Source organism: Neodiprion fabricii, chromosome 1, assembly GCF_021155785.1.
Source record: "Neodiprion fabricii isolate iyNeoFabr1 chromosome 1, iyNeoFabr1.1, whole genome shotgun sequence".
Taxonomy (NCBI): domain Eukaryota; kingdom Metazoa; phylum Arthropoda; class Insecta; order Hymenoptera; family Diprionidae; genus Neodiprion; species Neodiprion fabricii.
Window position 1 is genome coordinate 6,909,971 of NC_060239.1, and position 23,538 is coordinate 6,933,508.

General features: G+C 39.5%; 2 protein-coding genes across 15 annotated transcripts in view; one reads left to right on the plus strand and one right to left on the minus strand.

Moving 5' to 3' along the window:
* LOC124177144 (disks large 1 tumor suppressor protein) overlaps positions 1-23,538 on the minus strand; it is a 301,091-nt gene that overhangs the window by 15,283 nt on the left and 262,270 nt on the right. The gene's annotated exons all lie outside the window — the stretch shown is intronic.
* On the plus strand, positions 20,006-22,296 carry LOC124177275. The gene is made up of 4 exons (XM_046559463.1): positions 20,006-20,057; positions 20,289-20,512; positions 20,812-21,175; positions 21,968-22,296. Exons 2-4 carry the CDS (start codon positions 20,303-20,305, stop codon positions 22,009-22,011), a joined length of 618 nt encoding a protein of 205 aa, XP_046415419.1. The 5' UTR covers positions 20,006-20,057; positions 20,289-20,302; the 3' UTR covers positions 22,012-22,296.

Genomic DNA, 23,538 nt, shown 5'->3' on the forward strand with positions numbered 1-23,538 from the left:
GCAGATGAAAGAGGGCCGCTTTCATCCTCCCCGAGACTCTTGACTGCCGACTGTTGCTACGGCCTCGCGTTTCGAACGACCAGGTCCTTTGCACAGGTATACATATATATACGTACACGTATATCCACGCTAAATACTGTCGCCTCTCTAAATTTAGTTCTACTAAAACTGTTTTACCTTTTTCGTCGGCGCGCCGTGTATAGATGATTGCGACGTCGCGAAATTTTCAACTATACATCCGGCGCAGCGGATGAAAATCTACGGTGTAAGCAGAATTTCAAACTTTTACTCGTACGGATATAGTAGTATAGACTTTATTCACAATGTATAGGATGAGCTGGCTAATTTATAATGGGATTAGAGATACAAAACATCGAGTAGAGGCGCTCTGCTTGAGCTGATGTTGCTGCTGCTGCTGCTGCTGCTCTTCCTCGGAGCTAACCGTATAATACGTATAGTCGGAAAACTTTTATTTCCAGAGTACGCGGAACAGCTAATGAGATAACTTTTACCCTCGAAAAAATTTATATATATATATACGTGTGTGTGTATGTATACACTAACGTACAGGATGTTCTGCATTAACCGATCACCTGAGGATAGTCGCGAATAATTTACGAAAGGTTTTCAGATACGTATCGAAGGGGAATTTTTTTTTTACAGATTCGCAATACGAATAAAATAATATTCATGTTAGGAGAAAATCGTCGAAGAAAAATCCGATTGCGACGTTACTTTGAAGACGACGTCGGGGTTTCGTTTCCATGAACTCGAGTGCCGACGGTGTAGTTGCCAATGGAATGCGCGCACAGAGTCTCAGACCGTCTTTCCTGCAGGCTGTTGGCCTTCCTCGTCCTACGTGTGCATCGATGTCTCAAGTACTTTGCCTCGTTCGCTTCGAGGTTGCGTATTACGAGAGAATTGTGAACAGTGATCGTCACACTCGAGACTCGGTGGTTGGATAAGATCAGGCTCAAAGAAGATTCATTGACGAAACGATGCCAAAATTGATAGAAGAAATAAAGAAGCAAAAAGATAAAATAAATTGTCGTGTAAAATAAGATTGCAGTTCTTGTAAAATATTTGGCGAGTGTCAAGTACCGAAAGTACTCGAGTATGATTTACTTTTGGCGAAACAATGATTCCTTTCTCGTTACGTCTAGCGAATAAACAACAACCTCGGTATCGAGTAGGTACGGAGAGAAGTGGTGGATATTTGAAACGCGTGCGAGAATTTCCTCGTGACGTGCACCAAGGCTTGCAGAGCTGCCGGACCTTAGACTTTAACGTTTCATGGTCAACATGACTTATTCATTATACACATAGACCCACGAGCATACATATTATTCGCTTCGTGGTTAAGCATAACCGAATTCTACCGAGACCCAAATACACATGAAATACATTCGCACATCTATATTCGCAACTGTAAACGCTTACGAACATATTGTAATACACGTATATATACATATATTGTAGGTACGCAATGCCGATCTTACGCATGATTCAAGTACATCCACTTCGATATATTTCGTAACTAAAGATTTCACAAATTTACAACGATTTCCACTATTTTTGTGACGCACGATTTCTGTCGATTCCTAGAGGCTTGTTACCGTACGATTTCTCGAAAACATAAGTCCCTGCGGGTGAACGATGAAAATTTTTGCAAATACCCTGTAACTTGAAGAATAATCTCAAAACGAATGGCAACCGATCTTTTAAACCATTTCTGCAGCGAATAGTCTCTCACATTAAAATCTCAAGTAGTAACGACCGGTTGACACAGCCTCGGCCATTCGGTACGAAAGATCGACTACGGTTTCGGTGTCAATGTATCCAGAGAATCACCAGACACCACATTTCGTATACAGCCTGGAGAGGCTGAGAATACGATACAACGTGGAATGCCATGGAAGAAGAAGAAGAAGAAACAGCGTACAGCCGAAGGCATAAATTGACGAGTATACGTTAAAGAAGAGGCCTAAAAAGATGTTGCAAACGAGCGTCGCGTGTTGGAAGAAAAAAGACGATTCAGGCGTGAGTAATGGCCACCGACTCGCGGATTGGGTATAATGATGAGCCTTGTAGCATGGGGCACAAATTGTCGAAACGTAACGATTCTGGCCGCGGGACACACGTCGAATGACGTCAGACGTCAGGCCCGACAGTGGCAGCTACGCGATTTTTGCCATCCACCCACCCACACTCACCTCCTGAACAGTTTCTCCCGCAGCAAGCGTCGTCCAAGGGTGGCAAAAGGACGCAGGGGAAAAATCTGCTGCTTGTTCCGCGTCATCCTTTTCACTTCAATTTTCTTTCTCTCGCGTCGTCCTCTTTGGCGTAACTCTTGTAACTCAGTGGGAACCGAGAAATTTCGTCCCCCTCGGCTTATCTCCGAATCAACGGTCGCAGCTCTGTCCTTCCTCCCCTTCTATTCCCTCCTTACTTTCTTCTTTCTTTTTCTACTTCGCTTCGACGATTGTACCACCTCCTTTCACACGAACACGAGCTGGTACTTCACTTACTCACGTATTCCGAAGCGGTCGCTTTTCTTACCAGACTTCTATTTTTAACTTTTCAATATGCACTCTGTTTATGGGGTCAACACCTTCGCTGCTAAAAACTTTGCCGTGAATATTTCCAAAATCCAGTCGACAGATACTCTGGTCCGTTGACTACCACTTTAAATATCTCAATCCTCATTGCTCTCGGTAGAAACTTGATTCGGATATCGTGTCAATTTTCCTCGATCACTGTTTTTAACGGTTTCTTTTTTATTGTTAATTTATTTACAGTTCAACGCACTCGCACTTTTTTCAAACTATCAGAGACCAGCTGGATCGACGTACCACTGTGTGTACACTGTTGTATACGTAGAAATCCAACGATTTCTCGATTAACTTTCTTCTACGCGGTGGGAAAAACAATATTCAATAATCGCACTTGACACAGCAGATGAAAAATACGGCAAGAGAAGGTTGCGAAGATTCGTCGAGGTATAAAAATCCGCGTACAAATTCACTTCGGTAATAATAAACTCCGAATACCATCCGTCCGGTTCGCGATCCAGAATCGAACTGATTACACAAACTCGTTTCCAGACGCAGAATTCCTCCAGATTGTGGACGAGACGACGGATTAAACCGTAGGCGAACGACACGCAGTAATCTCCGAGAATCGATTGGAGTCGAGAATCGATTTATGATATTTTCCAATTCCAGTCTTGGCGGTTATATTCACGCCGGTTCCCATTTCCCAGTGATCCGACTCTTACACTAATCCACGACACAATGCATATGTAAACATGTAGATTATACCCGCCTACGCGTCGAGCTGTTCCTATAATTTTGAAAAGTGGAACACGGACGACGGACGGCCGATCGTTGGGCCTCGACGCTACTTCTAGCAGATGCGACAATTGCACCGAAGGTGATAACAACAGAAAAACCAATCGCTTTCGACGCTTCGATGACGCGAGACGCCGGGCGCCCGGGACGATAGACGCCGAGGGAACGAATGTCGGACCAAGACTAACAGAAGGCAGCGAGGCTCCTCAAACTACCGCCAGTCACTACCGACTCCAGCAGCTTCTCTCGACAGAGAGAGAAACCGACTCTTTCAGGTTCTCTATGCGTCATCCGGCCGCCACCCTCCCGTCTGCAACGCCGTTACTGCCGCCATGCCATGCCTAGCTTCGACGACGTTTTTTAACGCCTCTGATCCAGCGGGCCACGTGACAAACGGATATCGCATGTCTAGCGCAAACTAAGCGTCGGCACGAGCGTACGCGTAACACTAGATTTACCATGTGCAAAGTCGCGTTTCACCTGAGACGTTGGTGCAGAGGAGACTAATAATATCAAACCGATGTGATATAATTCTCAAATCGGAGTCCCTGGCGTCATCAAAAGTCAGTCAGAGGTGAATGACTAACAAACGAGGCGAGGAAGAATTAAAGCAGGGAAATGGGAGACCTGAATACCTGCACCAAGATAATAGTTTCGTTAGAGGCTCGATGTAGATTAATCGATCGAATTCTTTTGGCTTCCGGGATTTTCTAGTCTCTGGTTAACACGTTAATTATCCCTGCAGCTGACTGTTTCCTTGAATACGTACTCTGATGATGAAACTACAGCGTATACACAAACTTCAACGTCACCTTTATCTGTGACTCACATGCATCGCTTACCGTACCATGAAACGTATGATAAGTAGAGGTACCTCTATTCCACTATTCCACGAATAGAAGTTTTCTCTACCGGGTAGGGTTTCAAGTGACTGGAAATTCTCGGAAAATCTCAAATCTATTACTTAACGTTTGTATTTTTTGCCTTTTAACGACCATGGACAAATGTCAAACTGTAAAAATAATCAAGTTTTGCCGTAATTCTAAAACGTCGAAAATCCTACGTTACCGTCCGACTTTCCCTCACTATTTGTACTAACACCTAGTCATTCATCAAGCGTATTGGCACACAAATGGCGATGGAGCTTGATAAAATTTGGTTAGCACTTGGCATGTCACCTCGTTTTACCCGGAGTCTGTCGTTCGTGGTCAAAGGAACTTCAGATTACCATTGCGGTCTACACGGTGACCTCGATATAAACTATCCAGGAAGAACTGGCCGCACGGATATTGGCATAGGTTAGGTATCGTTGGTCGTGAGAGTAGAGTCGGGCTAGGTTATATTGGTTCGAGCAGCACGTTTGATACTCGGTGAGAACCACGTAGAAAATAGTGAGAAATCGTGGCCGTCGTTTGGCAAACTTTCTATCCAAGAGCTGCAGGGCTGCAGCAATGCAGAGTACGTTTACATCTGGTAGAGAAGCAGCGCATAACGAATTCCTGACCACGGTACCTCTTCCATTCCACAAAGCGTGCAGCGAGCATATCCTACTGTTTGTAGTCGTGAAATCAACTCGATAAGTCGACACGAAACTGCATTAGAGGGTCTTTTCTATTCCCCGTTGTCGGTGCCAGCTTATCTATACCCTCAAGACAAAAGCTGCCACATTGTATGAGCATCTAGGACCGACAATCACCTCATGCCATGACCAGACTAACAGTTCTAAGACAACGGCCAACAGTGTAGAAAGTTCCATACGTTCACTGTACACTAAAATTCATCTTTATACACGCGGACACTCGATGAGAGACAGTCTCATTGTAAGTAAACATGATCATCTTGATCAAGTTGTAAACATTTCTTGAACGAGCATGTAACGCGTCAGTTTGATCAATGCGCCCGGCAAATGTTTTCATGTTATATCGATGTATGGGAATGATGATTCGATCCATTCAATTGAAACTGTCTCTCCGTCCGAAACGAACAAGTTTTATGATTTACGGCCGAGTCGATGCACAGAAAAACCGTTTAGTTTTCTACAGATTAGTATGTACTCGTATATATATTTTTTTATCTCTTTCTCACGATGACAATTCGTCGCTGCACTTATCAACTATATTTGTATTCATCGTTTCTGCCTCTTTCACTGGAAAAAAATACAACCAAAATCGGGATAACGGAATCCCATATTGTCAATTCGATGACACCACCCGACCGCAGAATGGCTCGAGAATAACTGACACGATACTAGCCACCAACCAGCTGACGAGTAAGCCAGCAGAATGTAACGCCGGACAAGTTTTTACTAACGTATTTTATTCAACACAAGTACGCCGGCTGCGTTTATAGGGGCTCGACCTTCCTCCCTCTTTTCCTCACTCTCCACGACTACCTGGGGCTCTTGTTTCTAATACTCTTGCCCCGGCCAGACTTGGCAATGTGCCTTTCCAACGTGATCCCTCCTCACACATCGCTGCATGGGGGTCGATGCAACAGAAAAACTGCTGCACCAGGCATCGCACTTATACACGGATAGTAATGAATGTGCTGCAACGGTTGAGTCGCCTCGGTCTGATTCATCTTTTCAACCCTGCACCCTCTCTTCAGTCAAGCCAATAACTTCACTTCCTCCTCTGTCACCAAGCCAAGAACATCTTTAGCGCTCAGGATAGTTGTCTTTGTTTGATAATGGCTGGCTGGGTCCGGCCGAATCGTCGAATACAAAGAAATAGTTTTGGTAGTTCTTCTTGACCTTCCCAATAATTAAGCAGTCGAAGGTCACGAACCTTCAAATATATATATGGAGTCCAATAACGTGACCACCTAGAATTTTTCGTCCATCATAACTGCCAAAGATGTGCGATTGGCATTTGCAATCGCGTCATGTATATACAATAACACCCGGGATGGTATCATTCATTTTCAACAATTTCGTCATGACGTCTGCATGAAAAACTGATATTCGTAACAAAGTAACCTCGAACAGTCCTAAATTCGGCACTGTCTTCAGTCACGATCTTGATATTCCTCATCCTTCTTACTGAAAAGAAGTTTGATCATATCCAGATCCATCCGATACCGATCAATACGATGCACTCAACCGTTCCAACCGTTCCCAAAATTTGATGCTGTATTGATTGCGCTGAAGGGGTTGTGGAGAGAGCGGAAAACACCTTAATGCCAATCTCATTCCCCTCAGTTTCTAACGGTTCGAGTTTTTGGTCTCCGGACCCCTTACGAATGAAAGAAAACCGAGTGTGCGATGCGTCTTTGACGGGCATGCTGTAGCACGGAAGCCACCACCTGGATATTCGTCCTAAAAGTAGTCCATTATGCAGCATGTCGCCACGCGCGTGTACAAAGTACGTAAACGGGGTAAAAGCCACGTTAAACTGCTCGATATCAGCGTTTGACGAGCTTCGTTGTGGTCGCACCTCGTTCGCTACTTGTTGCTTGACCAGGTGCAGAGTGACTGCTATACATCTCATTGTGTTCGAGTAGCCCAGTTTCGAAGGCGAACCTTCGCCTGTGAGATACGTACGATCTTTTTGTCTGACATAGGTTTGTTTCAATGGGTGTTCCGTGTTGAAAAAACATTCTCCGAATGAGAGAATGAAATGAGAAAAGACAATAACATTTCATGTGTATAGGCTGAACGTGATTGCGTTACGTATGCAAGATGTTTGTAAGAATTTTTCACCGTTTTTGATAGGGCCTGATTTAATATCATCTACGGGTATAAAATATATTCACAACAACGTGCCAAATTAAACGTCGCACGATTCGTTCGGTTTAATATCACGCCATGGACGAATTACGCTCTACGTATAAAACGCTGTAATTTACACATTTTACTGCGACACTTTTATACATTCGGAGTTCAATTTCCACAAGTCATAACTGCACAACGGGTTTTCTCCTTTCATTACCCAAGATTGATGGGTTGATTTACGATGAAAAATTATCATGAATTTTCCGCTCTAGCCTCGTAAATAAGGCTTTATTTCCGGTTTATCGGACTCTCGACGATTCCTTGACGTTAAGCTTTACGGAATTGAGGAGATAGTTTTACCGATTGGTCCCAACTGACAGTCTTCTCACCATCTCGAAAATTTTTGCATGTCGACAAGAGACAAACAATTCATTTTTAAAAAACTCACCATCCACGCATCCTCTTTTCCTTCCTGCCCTACTGTACAAAGCCTGTTCTCGTCAAGGAGACAATTATTTATCGTCCCCCTACAGGTCTCCTTGCAGAATATTGATTCGCCAATAAATCGGTACGTATAAAAGAGCCCGTCGACGAGTGGACGGACGGAACGGGGATAAGAGAGATGTTAATATGGGTACGTTCGTGTTGAGAACTCGCCCAGTGGTCAATATACCCGTGAAACTTTGAATTCCTTTCAGGAAACTAGTCAATGAGCCCCTGGAGTATCAGGAGTAGCAGATGCGAGCGTCGTATCAGTCCTGGCCCAGGCAACATCATGATTTTCAGGATCCAAGTCGTTCGACCCACCCCTAAAACTCTACCCCTAATACTTAATGATGAAGTTAAACCGCGGGTTGGAACGGAAAACGGGTCGTTTCCTTCCGCAAGACTTGTCGGAAAATTTATGAGTTTCTATTTACGGGATGTTCCCAAGTGAATAACACGGTATTTCGCATGCATATCGTGCCCTGCTTTACCGACGTAAGACCTTCGGTTTTAGATACTTTATAGACACCGCCACTTCATAAAGGACAGTAAAACTGAACGATTACTTTCGCATTTGGTTTGTTCGATTCATTGAACGACCGACATGATCCGGTTCCTCAATGTGTACGATTTATCGGAATGAAGGTAGATAAGGTTATACGCGTCTAATAGATTGATCACCGTTACAACACGATTAGGGGAAGGATCGGTCGGATTGGCTTAGAATCGCGTTACCCTGAGATGGGAAACTCGAAGGTTTGCAATTAAAATGCAAATTGTGAATAAGATTTACGCAGGTTCTATCTCACGGCATTTAATGCATATATAGTGGTTACCGAGAGGCGCCAACTACAGCAGTGCGAGTACCAATTAATCACCTGCCAGATCCTGTATCGTTCGCAGATTACGCGGTGGAGTGCATCAGAATTGGGATCTACAATTCTGGACTCTATCAAAGAGATTTGTTCCAACACTACGTCATTATTTATACAATTTTTATTACACCATACGGATAAATATTTCACCAAGTTTGTATACACCGTGATATTATAACTTAAATTGAATCGTTCATCCAATCAATTACACGGCCTTAAAGCTCCGCTTTGCTTTTTTGTCGTCAAAGTGTTTTATTTCCCTGCTCCGAACGCGTGTCAATTAGCTACGTCACAAGGCCTGTAGAGCCGGGCGTCAATTAATTACAGGGTATGATCAACGCGTCAGGTTGACGAATCGCGAGGTTAACAGTAATTGGGATTTCGAGTGCGTGTAATCGAACACAGTTGGGTTTCCGCGTGGCTCTAACAACCGCGACAGTACCTGAACCAGCTTTCAGGAAAGCTTCTCCGCACAAGGGTCGAGCCCCGACATCTTTCCTTCGACCCAATGTACCAGAGACCCTAATTTCCATAATGTCTTTTCAAACAATTCAAAAGAATCCTGCCTCAGAGCTCGACTGTAAGACTCGTTTTCCGGCGGTGGTTTTTGCCTCCAATCCCCTCTGCTTACATATTCCTCCGTGTTTTGCGGCCAACGGAAAACGAAAATTCACCTGGACCAGGATGAGGAGGAATCACTAATCTCTCTGCAGTTTAGAATAATCTTTCTCCAAATAGAAGAAAAAAAATAAAATAAAAAATACTAGAAAGAGGGAGACTGACGAGAAAATGGGGAAGGAGAAGTCTCGTTTACCCTTCTCTTTTCATATGTATAGTTGTTGGAGTGTTATATCCGCGAAACGATCAGTTCGTCAATCGATCGTCAGGCTTGATCGCGGTCAAGTGAAAATTACGCAAGACAGACTTCGCGGCTTTCTACTTTCCGATGATCGTTCACCGATTAAAACACAACTAGGTATGGACCAGTCATAGTCCAATATTGCAACGCGTACTGCCTCAGAGTGAACAATGGAATTTTGTTACGCCACGACTGCAAAGATAGGCAGTCGGATATCGGTGCATGGGTGTTCCAACAATGTTGCTGAAGGTTTCTTTCTACCTTCGCTAGACCTGAGGTATGAATGCAAAAAAAAAAAAGAAGGAACTGCGAAGAACTTCACGGAGCAGTTTGCCGAAGTAACGTCGCGAAATAGTTCAAATGCTTGGAGTAATATTGAGCATAAACTTGCAACGATGAAAACCTGAAGCACTACGTGTGACGCCCAGTTTCTGAGCAGCGAGATTATACGTCTGATCAATGTAGAACTCGGCATTTCCTCTCCGTTTATTCCTTCTCTTTATCCCGTATGTTATAACGGTGAATAAACGCGACAAACCAAACCCCATGATGCAGTTCATTGGATGAGAAAGACTTTGCCGACCGAGCTAACGACCTTTCTCCAGGACGTTGGATGGTTCACACACGTCAGGTTGTCTCACTCGATTAGCTTAGAACCCGGAGACTTGCGTTACGCGTTACTGAGGACAATGTATCTTACATCCACACACGAAGCGATCGGTAGCGGTTGATCTAGAGGTGATTACCTACTTCCTGTGGCGGCATAGTGTATTTGCTTCTCGGTAGGAAACCCGGATCGATCGATCTTTCGTACAATTTTTGCCAACTGCATCCGGTTTTCTTTCTCGTGTCTCATTATACGGTTTACGTACAACGGCGATAAAATCCGAAATAATTGACGAGAAGAAATTTTTACGCCATAATGAATAGAGCAGGCAATGTATGGGTTTATACATACATATATGTACATCGAAAGTAAGTTTTATCAATAATTTGTGTAATACACTCATTACAGTATAGTTCAATAAATTAATATCCTCGAATTTGTTGAACCTTGCATTCAAAATTCCAGGACATATTCTCCGGTTTATAATTAAATGTTTTATTCGATATAAAGTTGATGAATTTAGAGATTATAAACCGCGCTCTACAATTTTAAGAAGTAAAGTATTTTTCCATACAAGCTGTGCATAGATAATGTCAAACGTTTTAATACCTGATTCAGACGCGGTGAAAAACGATAAGTAACACATATATATGTACAGTAGTAACATCCCCCGGAATTTGTGAGTCAAATTGATAACACCCAGTTCCCACAACGTGTTCGACACACTGACCTTCCTAGGTTTTGTCCGTGATTGCGGTCGAGGTGAAATTCTATCACATGTATTTTTTACACGTGTTTTTTTTCTCCCTCGTTTAATGTCTCATCGCTAGTCTATTTCGGACGTGTTTAAAATAACGTGACTGCCGAATACATTACAGGCACGGTTCACATCGTTATCTTATATATTCGTCACTTCTAATGTAGTAAATAAAATATCTATCGGGTGCACCATCGCCTGTGTATAATAAGCGATTTTGCCGATGTGAAAATTGCCCCAGGCACGTTATTCCTCGACCGCGAGAGAATACCAGGTACGTATAATGTGTGGGATGGAAAAAGGCCAATTTTAAAATCGAATTTTTTGCCATCGTACAGGGAATTGAATTCTTCGGATAAGTAGGTCGTTACACCGTGACTCGTATCCGTCAGATTGAAATTGGATTTTAGGTGAGTACCGTTTTAATTAGAATATCTGTATCCAATACGCATAACTGCTTGTGTATATTTGAGAAACGTCGATCAGGTATCGAATCTCACACGCCTGTCGTAAAAGTACATAACTACGATCTATTTTATCGACGAAAAACGATTAATGAACGAGTAAATAAATAAACCAATGACAAGTCTTTATTTTTCTAAATTATAGTGTATTAATTATAGTACGATTTATATTTCTACCGACGAACCGAGATAATGGTAAATAAACATAGGATGTATTAAGAAAATAATTCGCCGGGATTGACTGACTGATTTCATTGTACAATTGATCTCTGAAAATTCACATTAGAGACACACGTACCTATCATGTTCAAAGTTTCGTACAATATTTAGCTATCGTGGTTTTTTTTTCCCATTAAACGTATGTATAATGTACCTACATGATAGGGCATATCATTGATTAAACAAATAGTTTGAGAAAAAGGTCCGATGTTATTGAATAACTGTTATCACATACTTTGCTCTTATTTCACCAAACTACAAATTTATTTTAGATACCCATAAAATTTGTTTGCTTAAAATGTGAAATTTTTGGAGATGCACACGGGTGAGAAAAAACTTTGCTGATGGTTATTAGCTACCCAAGACTCGACAGCCAGGTTACACGTCTTTATAATGTCGACAAGCAACTGATCGTACGTGAAAGTCGTGTAAGAGGAGTTCAGGTGCGCGTTATGTTTTTCTTTTATTCTTTTTTTCTTTTTTTTATACACGGGAAAACTTTTTACAACTTATATAACACATACGAGGAGCGAACGTGCGTAAGTGGTTAACCCTGTACTTTACAGATATTTTCGACACCAAAACATCGCTCAAACGAAGAGATGGTATTTTTCTCCGAGACGAGTTCCTATCATTTCCGGGGATCAAGAGGCCGGAGTAAAGAGAGAGAAAAAAAACGTCGAGGATATAAAGCGCGGATCAAAGTTTAACCTGTACGTGAAAGTGAAGGGGTAACGATGAAAAATAAAGAAGGTAAGTCAAAAGAAATGAAAAACTTTACCGCGATACACGATATAGATATAATATGACAGACGGATACGTTTAATCTTCATCTATCTGCACTATCCTAATCGATCTTTACACGTACGATTATTAATAATGGATGAAAATATATCTGATCAAAGTTTCCCGATTTTTGCTTTTTATACCGATGTAATATTTTATTACTGGGAGATAATTTGCAAGACTTCTTTTTAACGACACGTATTAATTAATATGTATAACATATTCCAGGCGTTAGCAAAGCATATTATACCGCGGAACTTTTCTATTTCAGAACTTTTTTCCCATAAAAGTAAGGCCAGTGAATAGGAAGGAATATTAGCTATGAAATTACCAATTTTTACGAATAAGTCATAAAAAGTTTATAATTTTACGTAAAATCGAACGACGAATAAGGCAAGCGTAACGTAATCGATTATCAATAATGCAATATCAATAAAATTTCAATTACGTGAAGTTTTTGGAACAACTACAAGTTTTTGTGTTTTATATTTGTTTCTCCTCAGCATTCCTCACATAAATCATCTTATTTTTCGTACAAAATTAACTTGATTCCTATATTTTTCTCTCTTTTTTTTCCCACACAGATAAAACAGTTTGTTCGAATTTTAGTTCGAGGATTTCAATTAGTTTGTTAGAATTTAAACTGCATAATATTATACCTGTTGTAGCGTTTTTCACCAATTTCTATCAATTTTCCCGTGGGTATATTAAAATCAGACCTTAAATTGATTAAACTCATCGAACGGGTCAATTCCAAGCCTGCGGACACTCGTCATTGATTCTTCGCCGATGACGAAGCCGTCTTGCATATTTCTATCGAGTTTAGAATAGTGCTAAATCCTCGTAGGCGGATCGGAGTGTTTAAAGGCTATTACGTAGATTGCGTCACGCCTTTGCCGGATCAACGTAGTTCCAGATGCGTGACGTAAGAATTGAGAGATGCTTAACGCCGTTAAACCGACGATGATATAAATATTTTCCAAAATAATTATTCGGAGAAAAGCGTCGAAAGAAGGGAATGGAATGGAATGGAATGGGAGAGAAATTCAACTTTTACCGTGTATAAATATAAACTGGACGAAACTTTGGATCATAAAGCAAGTTTAATCGTTTGGAAGAACTTTTAACAAGAGCAGTACGAATGGAATATCTTGCGGTTATTGCCGCGAGCTGTTTTTCTCGACTTTCTTCTTGTAACAGCTTATAATTTTATTGCTACGATTTCATGTAATATATACCTGTGTGTACAGGAAAATATTTACAACTTGTTTTGTTATTTAAGAAAAGTATAAGAATAATGATAATAAGATGACGAGGAAAAGGAAGAAAAAAGCCGGGTGTCTCTTTTTGTTCGTCGTTGAAACATACGACTTGCAGGATAAGGTCACAATGAGAAGAATAGGAAACAACAAATTTTAACAGCGGCGGGAGAAAAGGGTAGATTTGATTTATGAAAGACGAAAACGAAACAACAAAGAATAATAAAAATAAAAACAAGTGGAAACATACTACGTGAAGATTACGAAGAAAAGTTTCGTAGATTCTTATTTCTTGTTATTGTTCTTCACTTTTATCGCGTATGAGTGATGAAAAGAATTTTATTCGAAGTTTAATCGTGCGCCTATATATTCGAAAGAATGTTACACCGATAAGAATATTCCCTGTTTTACCACCATTCACCTTACCTTGAATCCTTATTGCATGAAAGATTTGCGCAATCAGACATAATATATCATTATACCTATATCTGCAATAATTATCCCAGCCTCGATCGCAGATCAAGCGAGAGCTGCGTGATACGGGGATAATTTTCTATAAATAAATATAAGCGCGCGAATTAAGGCCCGCAGGAAATCTTAAATGTGGCTTGTGTAAACTGCGAGGTATCCAGTGAACCAGGAAATAATTCTAGAAAATTAGCATACCAGCTCCTGTCTTTACAGAAGGCAGAATTACGATGATAGAATTCGCGTTTCAATACATTCCAACTTTTCACAGTTGAATTCTTTATTCAAAACAGCCGAGTATAAATACGAACGGACGTATGTGCAGGCACGTTGCGGATTGGTATGATAAAGAAAAAAAAAAAAAAGAAATCCAAAATTCTACGAACATGTATAAAAATTCGCAGAAACGGTTTGCGACTAAATGTTTGAGTTACATATACATAGGTTTAGTTAGATCTGATCGAGATCTATACTCGCGTTTTTGCCAGTACGCAAACGTCCTTACAAGTGTAAAAAATGTGTATAACATAAGCGCTGTTTTTTTCTGTTGTTATTTTGCTAATTTAAAAAAAAAAATTGTTTCATACTTGCGAAACCGAAAGAGTTCATTGACGCGTTATATAATTAACAAGTTGCGAACTAATGTACAGGTGTATACACCTATACCGAAACTTGTTCTACAATTATTCACGGATCAGAGATGAAAAAACGAAAATACTCGGGGTGAATTCGTCATGGTATGAAAACTGGCTGAATGCAATAATAACTGATTTGAAATATCGTGGAAATTATTACATAGTCGAGACTCTACCGAGACCCTTTATTCCAGCAAAAAAGTGAAATTGTTTTTTTTCGGATTGCGCTATTTATAATACTGTTCAATAAATTATTTCAATGCACTACGTATACTCACCAATACCACGTCGACTGAGAGCATGTTTATAAAATATCGAGCTATGCTCGTGCGATCAGTTTTCCTCTAGGTTATCGTTTGTGAAACAAAGAGCTCACCTGTAACAAAGAAAAATGAAGAGACAAATTAGAATGCGGTTAGACGTATCGTACGAACGGTCTACGTCAAAACGACGGAAATAAAAGATTGGATCGAAAGGATGATATAAGATTTTGAAAGAACTCGTTTACTGCTATATTTTAAAATACGCTTTTAATACTTAAAATATTTGTTAGAATCACTTTGTGTATTAAAACTTTCTGTAAACTTGATGGACTTGTAAAATGAAAACGTTTTATGGATTGAAAAAACGAAACTAAAGAACACTCGATAAATTTATATCGTAAGAAAATATTTTGCCTTATTGCTGTATGAATCGGTAGGAGGTTTTTCACTGAAAATATTGGGCTACCCATTTTCTTCTCCAAAATATCTTTTAGATGGTATACCTATACCTACCTGGTATAAAAGTGTACGGATATAACTCTGTTAAAAGCCAAGATTTCAAGTAGAATATAGAAAAGGTTCTTGAAAAAATGAGAGGAAGGTGAAGAAGAAGGAGAAGAAAAAAAATCGAGAAGGACGGTTGAAACTTAAATATGTATATGCCAACTTTTCGGCGAGAGCATCTCGAGGGAAATTGATGGCGGGGTGGGTGGGGGGGGGGGGGGGGGGATGAAAGGCGGTTGGTTGAGTTAGAGGTATCTCATTTTATTACATCAATGTCTAATTTCTTTTAAACTCCGAAGCGACCAAAGTTTTTTCTCCAGCGCAACTTTTCCCTCGCCCTTTACCCTCGACCCCCGGTTAAGTTCGTTTCTCACGTGACGCACAGCGTTATAAATATACCGCATACATATAACTTGCCCCTCGTCTTCTTCTTCCTGTCCCCGCCCGCCTGCAACGCGTCTTGAGTTTTTAAGTGATTGATTTTTAAAATATACATATATATATGCGTTATACATATTTACAAGTATGAGTGGTCGTACCGCAGTTTTGTATAGGTCGCTTCATTTTTTGTTTATTTCTGACCACCCTTCGAATCTGCCTTCAATTTTCATAAATTACTTGGCATTATAATAATAGGTAAGGAAAAGTTTATGGAACGAGGAATTCAAAATTTATATAGGTACATGTATATATTTTTTTATTTTTTTACAAATTTTTATGACGATTGAAAATGTTCAAGTTTTTTAACTTTCTGTCCGTAATTTTTTATTTTTGTTATTTAGACGACGATAATACAACAAAAATAATAATAACAAATAGCTACCAAATGTAAAATACGAGTTTGCAACGCAGAGAAACGACTAAATTTAATCTGATTACATTTTAAATCGTACAAGTGTGAACAATGTCATTTGAATAAAAGGTAGGCATACTGTAATATGCGAGTTAATTATTAAAGTATACATTCAAAAGTTTATGAAATCGCGAGTTTGATAAGAGGAAATTTGCTCGTTTGTGTTCTCCGATTTTAAAAGTATATTTTCACAACACCGCGGATGAAATTAATTGCAGAAAAAAAAAAAAGAAAAGAAAAACTCCTGTTAGTTCGTTTCGAAAGCGGCTGCTTTTCAAATATATTCATCACAATATTATTCGTACGAACTTGTATTATACCGGTTTGTATAATATAATATACGTGGGAATGAAGCAGGTGCAAGCACGCCGTTCTTTAAGCCGAGCAAGGAAATGAGGGGACGACGACGACGGAATAAACATGGGAGGTAAAAAGTGAAATTGAATATAAAGTGGCAACGATTAAACTCCAGTTAAAGCACTCCCGGCAAAGCTACCATTTTTCATTCCGATAGGAATTAGAAATTCCAAAAACGCCCGTTACACACATGGCTGTTTTCGATTGATAACGAAAATAAATGCCATCGATTCCTAAGCTTGTACAGAAATATGTAGATAACAACTCGAAACAATCCAAGATCGGAAAGTTAATCTAAATTTTATCTATATCAAAGATTAAATTTTTCCCCGTTTTTTTCACAAGAAGTAATTAATGTGCGTAGCTATCGCAATGAAATGGAAGATGTAATCGAACTGTACCTACAGACAAGTTTTAAATCTAAAAATAGGTGGAAAAAATCGGAGGAGGCTTCGGAACACACCGTCTCCAACCAGAGAGTGAAAAAGAGTAATTATAAAGAGAATGAGGAAAACTTTAGATAGAAGCTTTGCGCTTCGACTCGAGACGCTGGAATGGAAAGGGAAACCGGAGGGCAGAAAGAGGGAATCGAAGGAGAGAATAACGGTGCAAAGAATCTCTCAAGATAAATGGTCCGACTGAATGAACGCGAATTAAACCACACCAGGCTGTGTCGAGAATCCGAGAAAAGAAAGCTCATTCCCCGCTGTCAATTTTCACAATGTCTGTGTGGATATACGTACGTAACTAGAAGATTTTTTCAAACTTTATTGACAGCCAGCAGCTATCGAATCGCATGAAACGAGAACAATATTTGAAATTTTTTAAATCCTTCCTTTTATTCTACCTTCACATTAAACGATGCGAGAAATTACCAAACCCGTATCGAAATGCTGCAGCTGCGTGAAATGGCACAAGCTTTTATAAAATAATTGCAAACTGAAGTAGAAACCAATCATAGGTGAAAGAGCAACGGTTTTGCAGTCACCCCGATGGAAAATCGTCCATTATTCCTGCCTCACGGTAACAGCGTTTGTGATACGAGTTCATTTTTATCGTTCTTGAGATGCTCGGAAAATTTACAATCTCAATGTGATGCGAATCTTGATAAGAATGCAGGCGAGTGCTGATAAGAAGACGAAGTCTTCGGTGCAACCCTTCCCTTTCTGATCTGTGTAAAGCCGCCTTAGAGGCTGCAGGAGAAGAGTTTCCTCTTCGACGAGCGCATTCGATATTTGCATTTGAGTTACGAGTATAGCCCGTTGGGATTTTATCCACGTTGCTCCGGGGCTTTTTGTTTGCCCACCATCGGCATCCGCCGCACGGAATTGAATTCCTGATCCATCGGAAATAAAGCTGTGGCTTTGATTTTTCTACGTGTGTATATCGGGGTGAAAATAAATAAGTAAAAGAATTCATGATCGAGCCTGTCAAATCGGTTCCAACTGGTGAAAAAATAAAATCCCCTATTTTTTTTTCACATTTTTATTTCACTCCCTTAATTTCCCCGTTTAAGCGGGAAATTTAAAATTATTTCAAAAATATGCTTATTAACTCACTATATTTTGTACTGAACTTTATTTCAAAGTCGTTTTTGATCCGCCCTTTGTCTCAAAATAAATTTTTTCAAACTACCCCTTATTTTTCATCCACTTCCACGATTTTTAAGGCAACGTCTCAAGCCATATTCGTAACTAAATTCAAATCATTAAAATCACTGTCTTATCTCCAGGCATCGTATAATAAACGGAGTTTGTGAAATACTTCTGTGCCAACCCAACGCAACGCCTACAAAAGGCAACTCGCGATCACGTAAGCATGTAGTGAAGCATGCGATTCGGCGTATGCGTAAAGTTCATTGGGGGATTGTACGTATATTATGATGAGTATAACGTTAACCTAGCATTTTCAGTGGTTTTTTTTTAAAAAAAAGTGCATTTTAAAATTTTTTAACACTTTCTTTGGACTGGATTAGGAGCGAAAATCAAAGCGGGAGAAACGAGTATAAACGATTTGAAATTAGGTATTCTCGAAATCCGGCTACGGGTCAGTTTTTGAAAAAAGCTATTTTTGGTGGCTTCTGAGGTACAAACGAAATTATGACATACGAACTACAATTGATTGTGAAAAATAAAATTTGTTTTTTCGAAAGTCGGGTGCTAGGTTCGCATCGGATTTACCAAAATAACAAATGACTTGTGGGTCACTTTCTCGAAATATAGAGACCAATGTTAAGCGTCGATACAGGATTAAAGGATCAACCTTTGACCCGGGTAACAAGCTCAACGAACAAACCAATTAAGCGAACCGCGTCTAAATATTCGATGCTGTCGATCCCTGGACTGGCCAATAACGCTGAAACGTGTCGCTGGAGTGAGGACAACGAAAGTGCTCGATAAAAACTGTGATGACAGATGTTTTGCGTCTGTTTTAGAAAATGAAGCTTTTCTTTCTTTCTTTCATTATTTATTTTATTTTATTTTATTTCATCGTTACGTTATTTTCATTCTATTACGTTTCTGTTTACTGTGTTAACTCTTCATACTGCCTTAGGAGACTTTTTTCAAAGTAAATAAATTCTAATTCTCCTTCTCTTTCATATTACTTCCCGCTTCTTTCACTTTCTCACCGTCGACGATCGATCCAAAAATAATATCAAACGATGAAATTTCTACACCAGTCGTTTGATAATATTTAAATGCCACTGTACGAATCAATATTATCCATTTCTATTTATTTTTTTATTTTCACGTATACGATCACCAGTCCAATTGAGGATTCAGTAGGTATGAGGCAGGCACTCCGTGTTTTCACATTATGACCGAGTGCATCGTCAATTTTATTCTTTTACGGCACTTCCAACAAATAATCTGACGACTTAACGAAGGGTGAATATAATATTAAAACAAACGCGAATCTACATCTAATAAATGAAATAGCCACTTGCGGAAATAAATTACAAGTACGATGAAGAGAATGAAGAAAGTACGCCAAAATGTGACACATGATTAAAAATATATGATCAATCCTGCAAAATAAATACCACGGAGTCAAAATGACTCCGAAGTTCATCGAACCATTTTAGTGAGCGGAAATATAAAACTTTTTCACTGCGTACTAGAAGTTTCTCTAAAATTAGCATTAATTGAGAAATTTTTAATTTAAATTTCACGATGGTTATATTTTCGTTTAAATAAACGTTCGAAACTTCAGGCCTATACGAGTTGCATTCGTGCAACAGCTGAGTAAAGATTTTATCACGTTAGGCGTGGACATATGGCTTCTGTAAATTGAATAGCGAAATATTGATTTATCCTTGCGAGAGCTGAAAAACTTGGAATATATTTTATAAAAATGATATTTAAACAAGAAAAGCACATACAAAAATAATTGCGGAACGCTATAGACGAGTAAGAAATACATAAATTGATCATTAAGTCAGCTGCATGAAATGGTGAAGCAAAAACATTACCAAAAGTATGATAATAAACGTCGGAGAATCGACGTAGAACATATATACGTTGAAACGAGTAACACTCTTCAATCGTGAACACGTTGCGATTCTATTCACACCCAGTGGCAAACGGTGTGATAAATTTTAGGGTAAGTTACAATCGTTTTCATCATCATCATCGTCATCATAGTCATCGTAACCATTTTTAACAACGAGAATCAAAAATCGAAAAACTTTCCTGCAATAATAAATATTTAATAATATCTTAAAGAGAATTAAAGAAGACGCCAGACCGTCGATAAACCTCAAATTTTTATTCTAAAAAATTACCGAAGATCCCGCCTAAGAGAATGAAAAAAAATTGTCACCCCTGTGCGCAGGTTGTTCGGCAAAAATGTCCATGACACTAGTGGCCTTCGTGGCCCTCGTAATCATGGCACAGAATGTGAAATCCGACGTGGTTAGGAACAATGGAAACACTACCAGAGCAATGAACGATGCTATCGCAGAGGTGATGGAGTACGCTGTCAATAAGGTAACGAGTCTCAACGGAAGGAACAAAACTTTTTTGAAGCTAAAACTGGAAACAATCGTCCAGGCAGAGGTAAGAAGTAAGGATAACCATTTACACTGATACGGAAGGTAATTCCGTCACCCTCAATCAGATCAGACGATTTTTAGAAGCATGTTGAAGTTAGTAACGTTAACGTGACGAAATTGGCTTTTCAAACTACGAACACGTTTTCCTCGTTACGATTCACTAGCTGAATTTCAGACAATCCTGAGGCTGCGAAAGTAACGGTTTTCCCGAACGTGCATCGTTAAAGTAACGTTACTGACTTCAACCTAATTTTTTCAACGGGCTAAATTCGCCAGACACTCTGTATGCATTCCTTGTTTCAGGTTGGACCGCTCATGTACAATTACACCATTTGTTTGGAGGAAATATTATTGCGCATTGAGAATCCGAGGATGCATAAAGACGCGGATTTGCTTGCTTCGTTCGCACAGTCATTGAACGTAAACTTGGCTGAATTGTTGGAAGAGCTACTAGGACTAGTGACGAGCATTCTTGATACAATTGTGAAAATCTTTACCGGGAAGATGGCGTACTCCAAGGGTGCCGAGGAGGCCCTTGATTGCAAGGAAGAGGTGATCGAGAACATGAACCATGCTTTGAGAGTACTCCCACACCCCCAGGCGAGTTTCTTGATCGCGTTCTGCCTCAGTATGCCAAACTCGCTTCTGAGTTACCTGCCCTATCTGAGTATGTGATTTAGATGCTGTTTGTGGAACATTTAAATCAAAACAAATGGTGTAAGAATACATGAGATTAGTGAATGAGATACGCTCGGAGATACGGAAATTCGTTATTTAAAAACAAACCAAACAAAAACATTCCAATAAAATCACTCGACAAGCACGTTTGATCCAAGTCGATCACACCTCGCAATCAGTAAAATCGTATAACGGTCACGCTCGGTGAAATTCACCCGAAAAGTAATTTTTTGCTTCGAAGATGAGTTTCGAAAAATTTAAAAAAAAAAATATCTAGACATTGTTTAAGGGTAGCAGAAAAAGTTATCTCAGTTTTCCCAGCGAAAGTTAATTGTTCAAGTATTGTAAAGCATCAGTAAAGTTAAAGAAAGTGCCAAAAATGTCGAAAAAAGGCCGTCGTTTCTCTACGACTCTACGAAGAGTTTGAAAAATGTTTGGGGTAAGATTCGTCCATAATGATCGATTAAGGTTAATATTTTGAAGCTTTTTTTTCTACACGACTGACCTAAAATCGACTTACATTTCACATGCAGATTTCAATTCAGGTATCCCAACTTTTTGCTATCCCAACAGACTTGATGAAAAATGTATGTTGCACTTTCACAAATAGATCGAAGGAAAAAGATAGTAAGAAGAAAAATTAAGTTATCATCGGTTATATCTGACACTTGAACACTGCACTGCAATAGGTCGTTTCGGTTCACGTTCTCAAATTGGTTGCTTGTTTCTTTCACTTTATTACGTGAAAAATTCTAGCACTGATCAGACACGAACCTTACAGGGAAAGTTGGCGGCTGCTTTCGACCGGGTATAAATTCATATTAAGCCGCGGTGTTTGCACAAATGGATTTAGTTTTTTCAATGTGCGATGATAACTTTGCAATCACCGTCGGAATAATGATGGACAAGAAAAAACAAAAACAAATTAGTGAGAAAAAAAGAACACGAGTTGAAAAAAATACTAGTAATAATAATAATGTGACAGAAATAAAAAGATCTAATTTATGAAGAAAAAAACCATTATTCATTTACTTTATTAATTTTGACAATATCGTATTACTCGTATGCTTTGATTTTTTTGAATTTAATTGCACCTTACTCGCTACTTTATCAGAGTAAAATAATATCTTAAATACAAAAGATGCCTGTATCGACGGTTTAGCGGGAATTGCAATCAAAAGATCCTAATTTAATTCTATTCTATTACATAATCTTTCCCAAGTCCATACCCGCTAATAATATCTCTTCAAATAAAATAAGAATCTAATCGATTGATTTAACGAACTTATGAGACAATATCAGATTAAATTCATTCCAATGCAGCCGAATAAAGCAGACTAAAAAATTCAAGATTTCAAAGGTTTAATTTCCGGAAATACCTAAAGAGTCGCAATTATTACAGTCATCGTAACGAGTTGTTTGACGAATACCGGCTGTTTATAATCAGAAACGAAAACGAAATTTTCAAGCAAAGCATGTCGGGGGTGGAGTGAAATCAAAGCTTCGACGGCTTCGACGTGCGCGCGTTACACTCCGGGGTAAATCAAGGCGGGCCTTGAACCTACGTGTTGAGACAAAGTAAACCGGAGCAAAGTAGGCCTCGGTATTACATAGGACAGCGAAGAGATCCTCTTAAGTTACTCGGCGACCCGTGTAACGCCAATCCTACGCAGGGACGTCGATAATGGTAGACGAAAAGGATCGTCTTGGTCGTATGAGATCTGAATTTTTTGTCAAAGAGACCCCTGTACCCGTTATCTAGATTTAATGTAACTTTGTCGGAAGTATTCGTAATACGAATGACGAACGGTGGTTCAGTGCGCGTAAAACAGACTTCCGCGATCAAATGCGGTATCTTTATTTTTGACGTAACGCAGTGAAAAAAAGAGAGAATCAGAGTACGTAAAAGTACACTTTACATACACTCCGGGTATGCGAAAGTACTATTTTTTTATGCAGGAGCGGAGCCCCTGGTATATTATAATACAGATCGTTGCAGTGATGGTGATAGTAATTGTTCGGCACCACGCGGGGCAATAAATTGATCGTATAATTAAGCGAAAGATAAGACTTCGGCATAGGTATTTGATACAGGTGTTATACGTGTATAAACACGGGATCTAGATGTGTAAATAAATGGCGATGCATGATTTGCAAGGTCGTCATTACGAATGTGCTCGGTATTATATAAACTACAGACTATCTTGATACCGCAGCTGCATTTTATGTATACTTGTAGTCACTGCACATTTTTATTCCTTGCTTGCCAAAATTTTTCGCACAATAGCAAACAATTTTGATACTTCGATAAACAGTACAGTGTGTACGTGTGTGTGTGTGTGTTTATTCAAA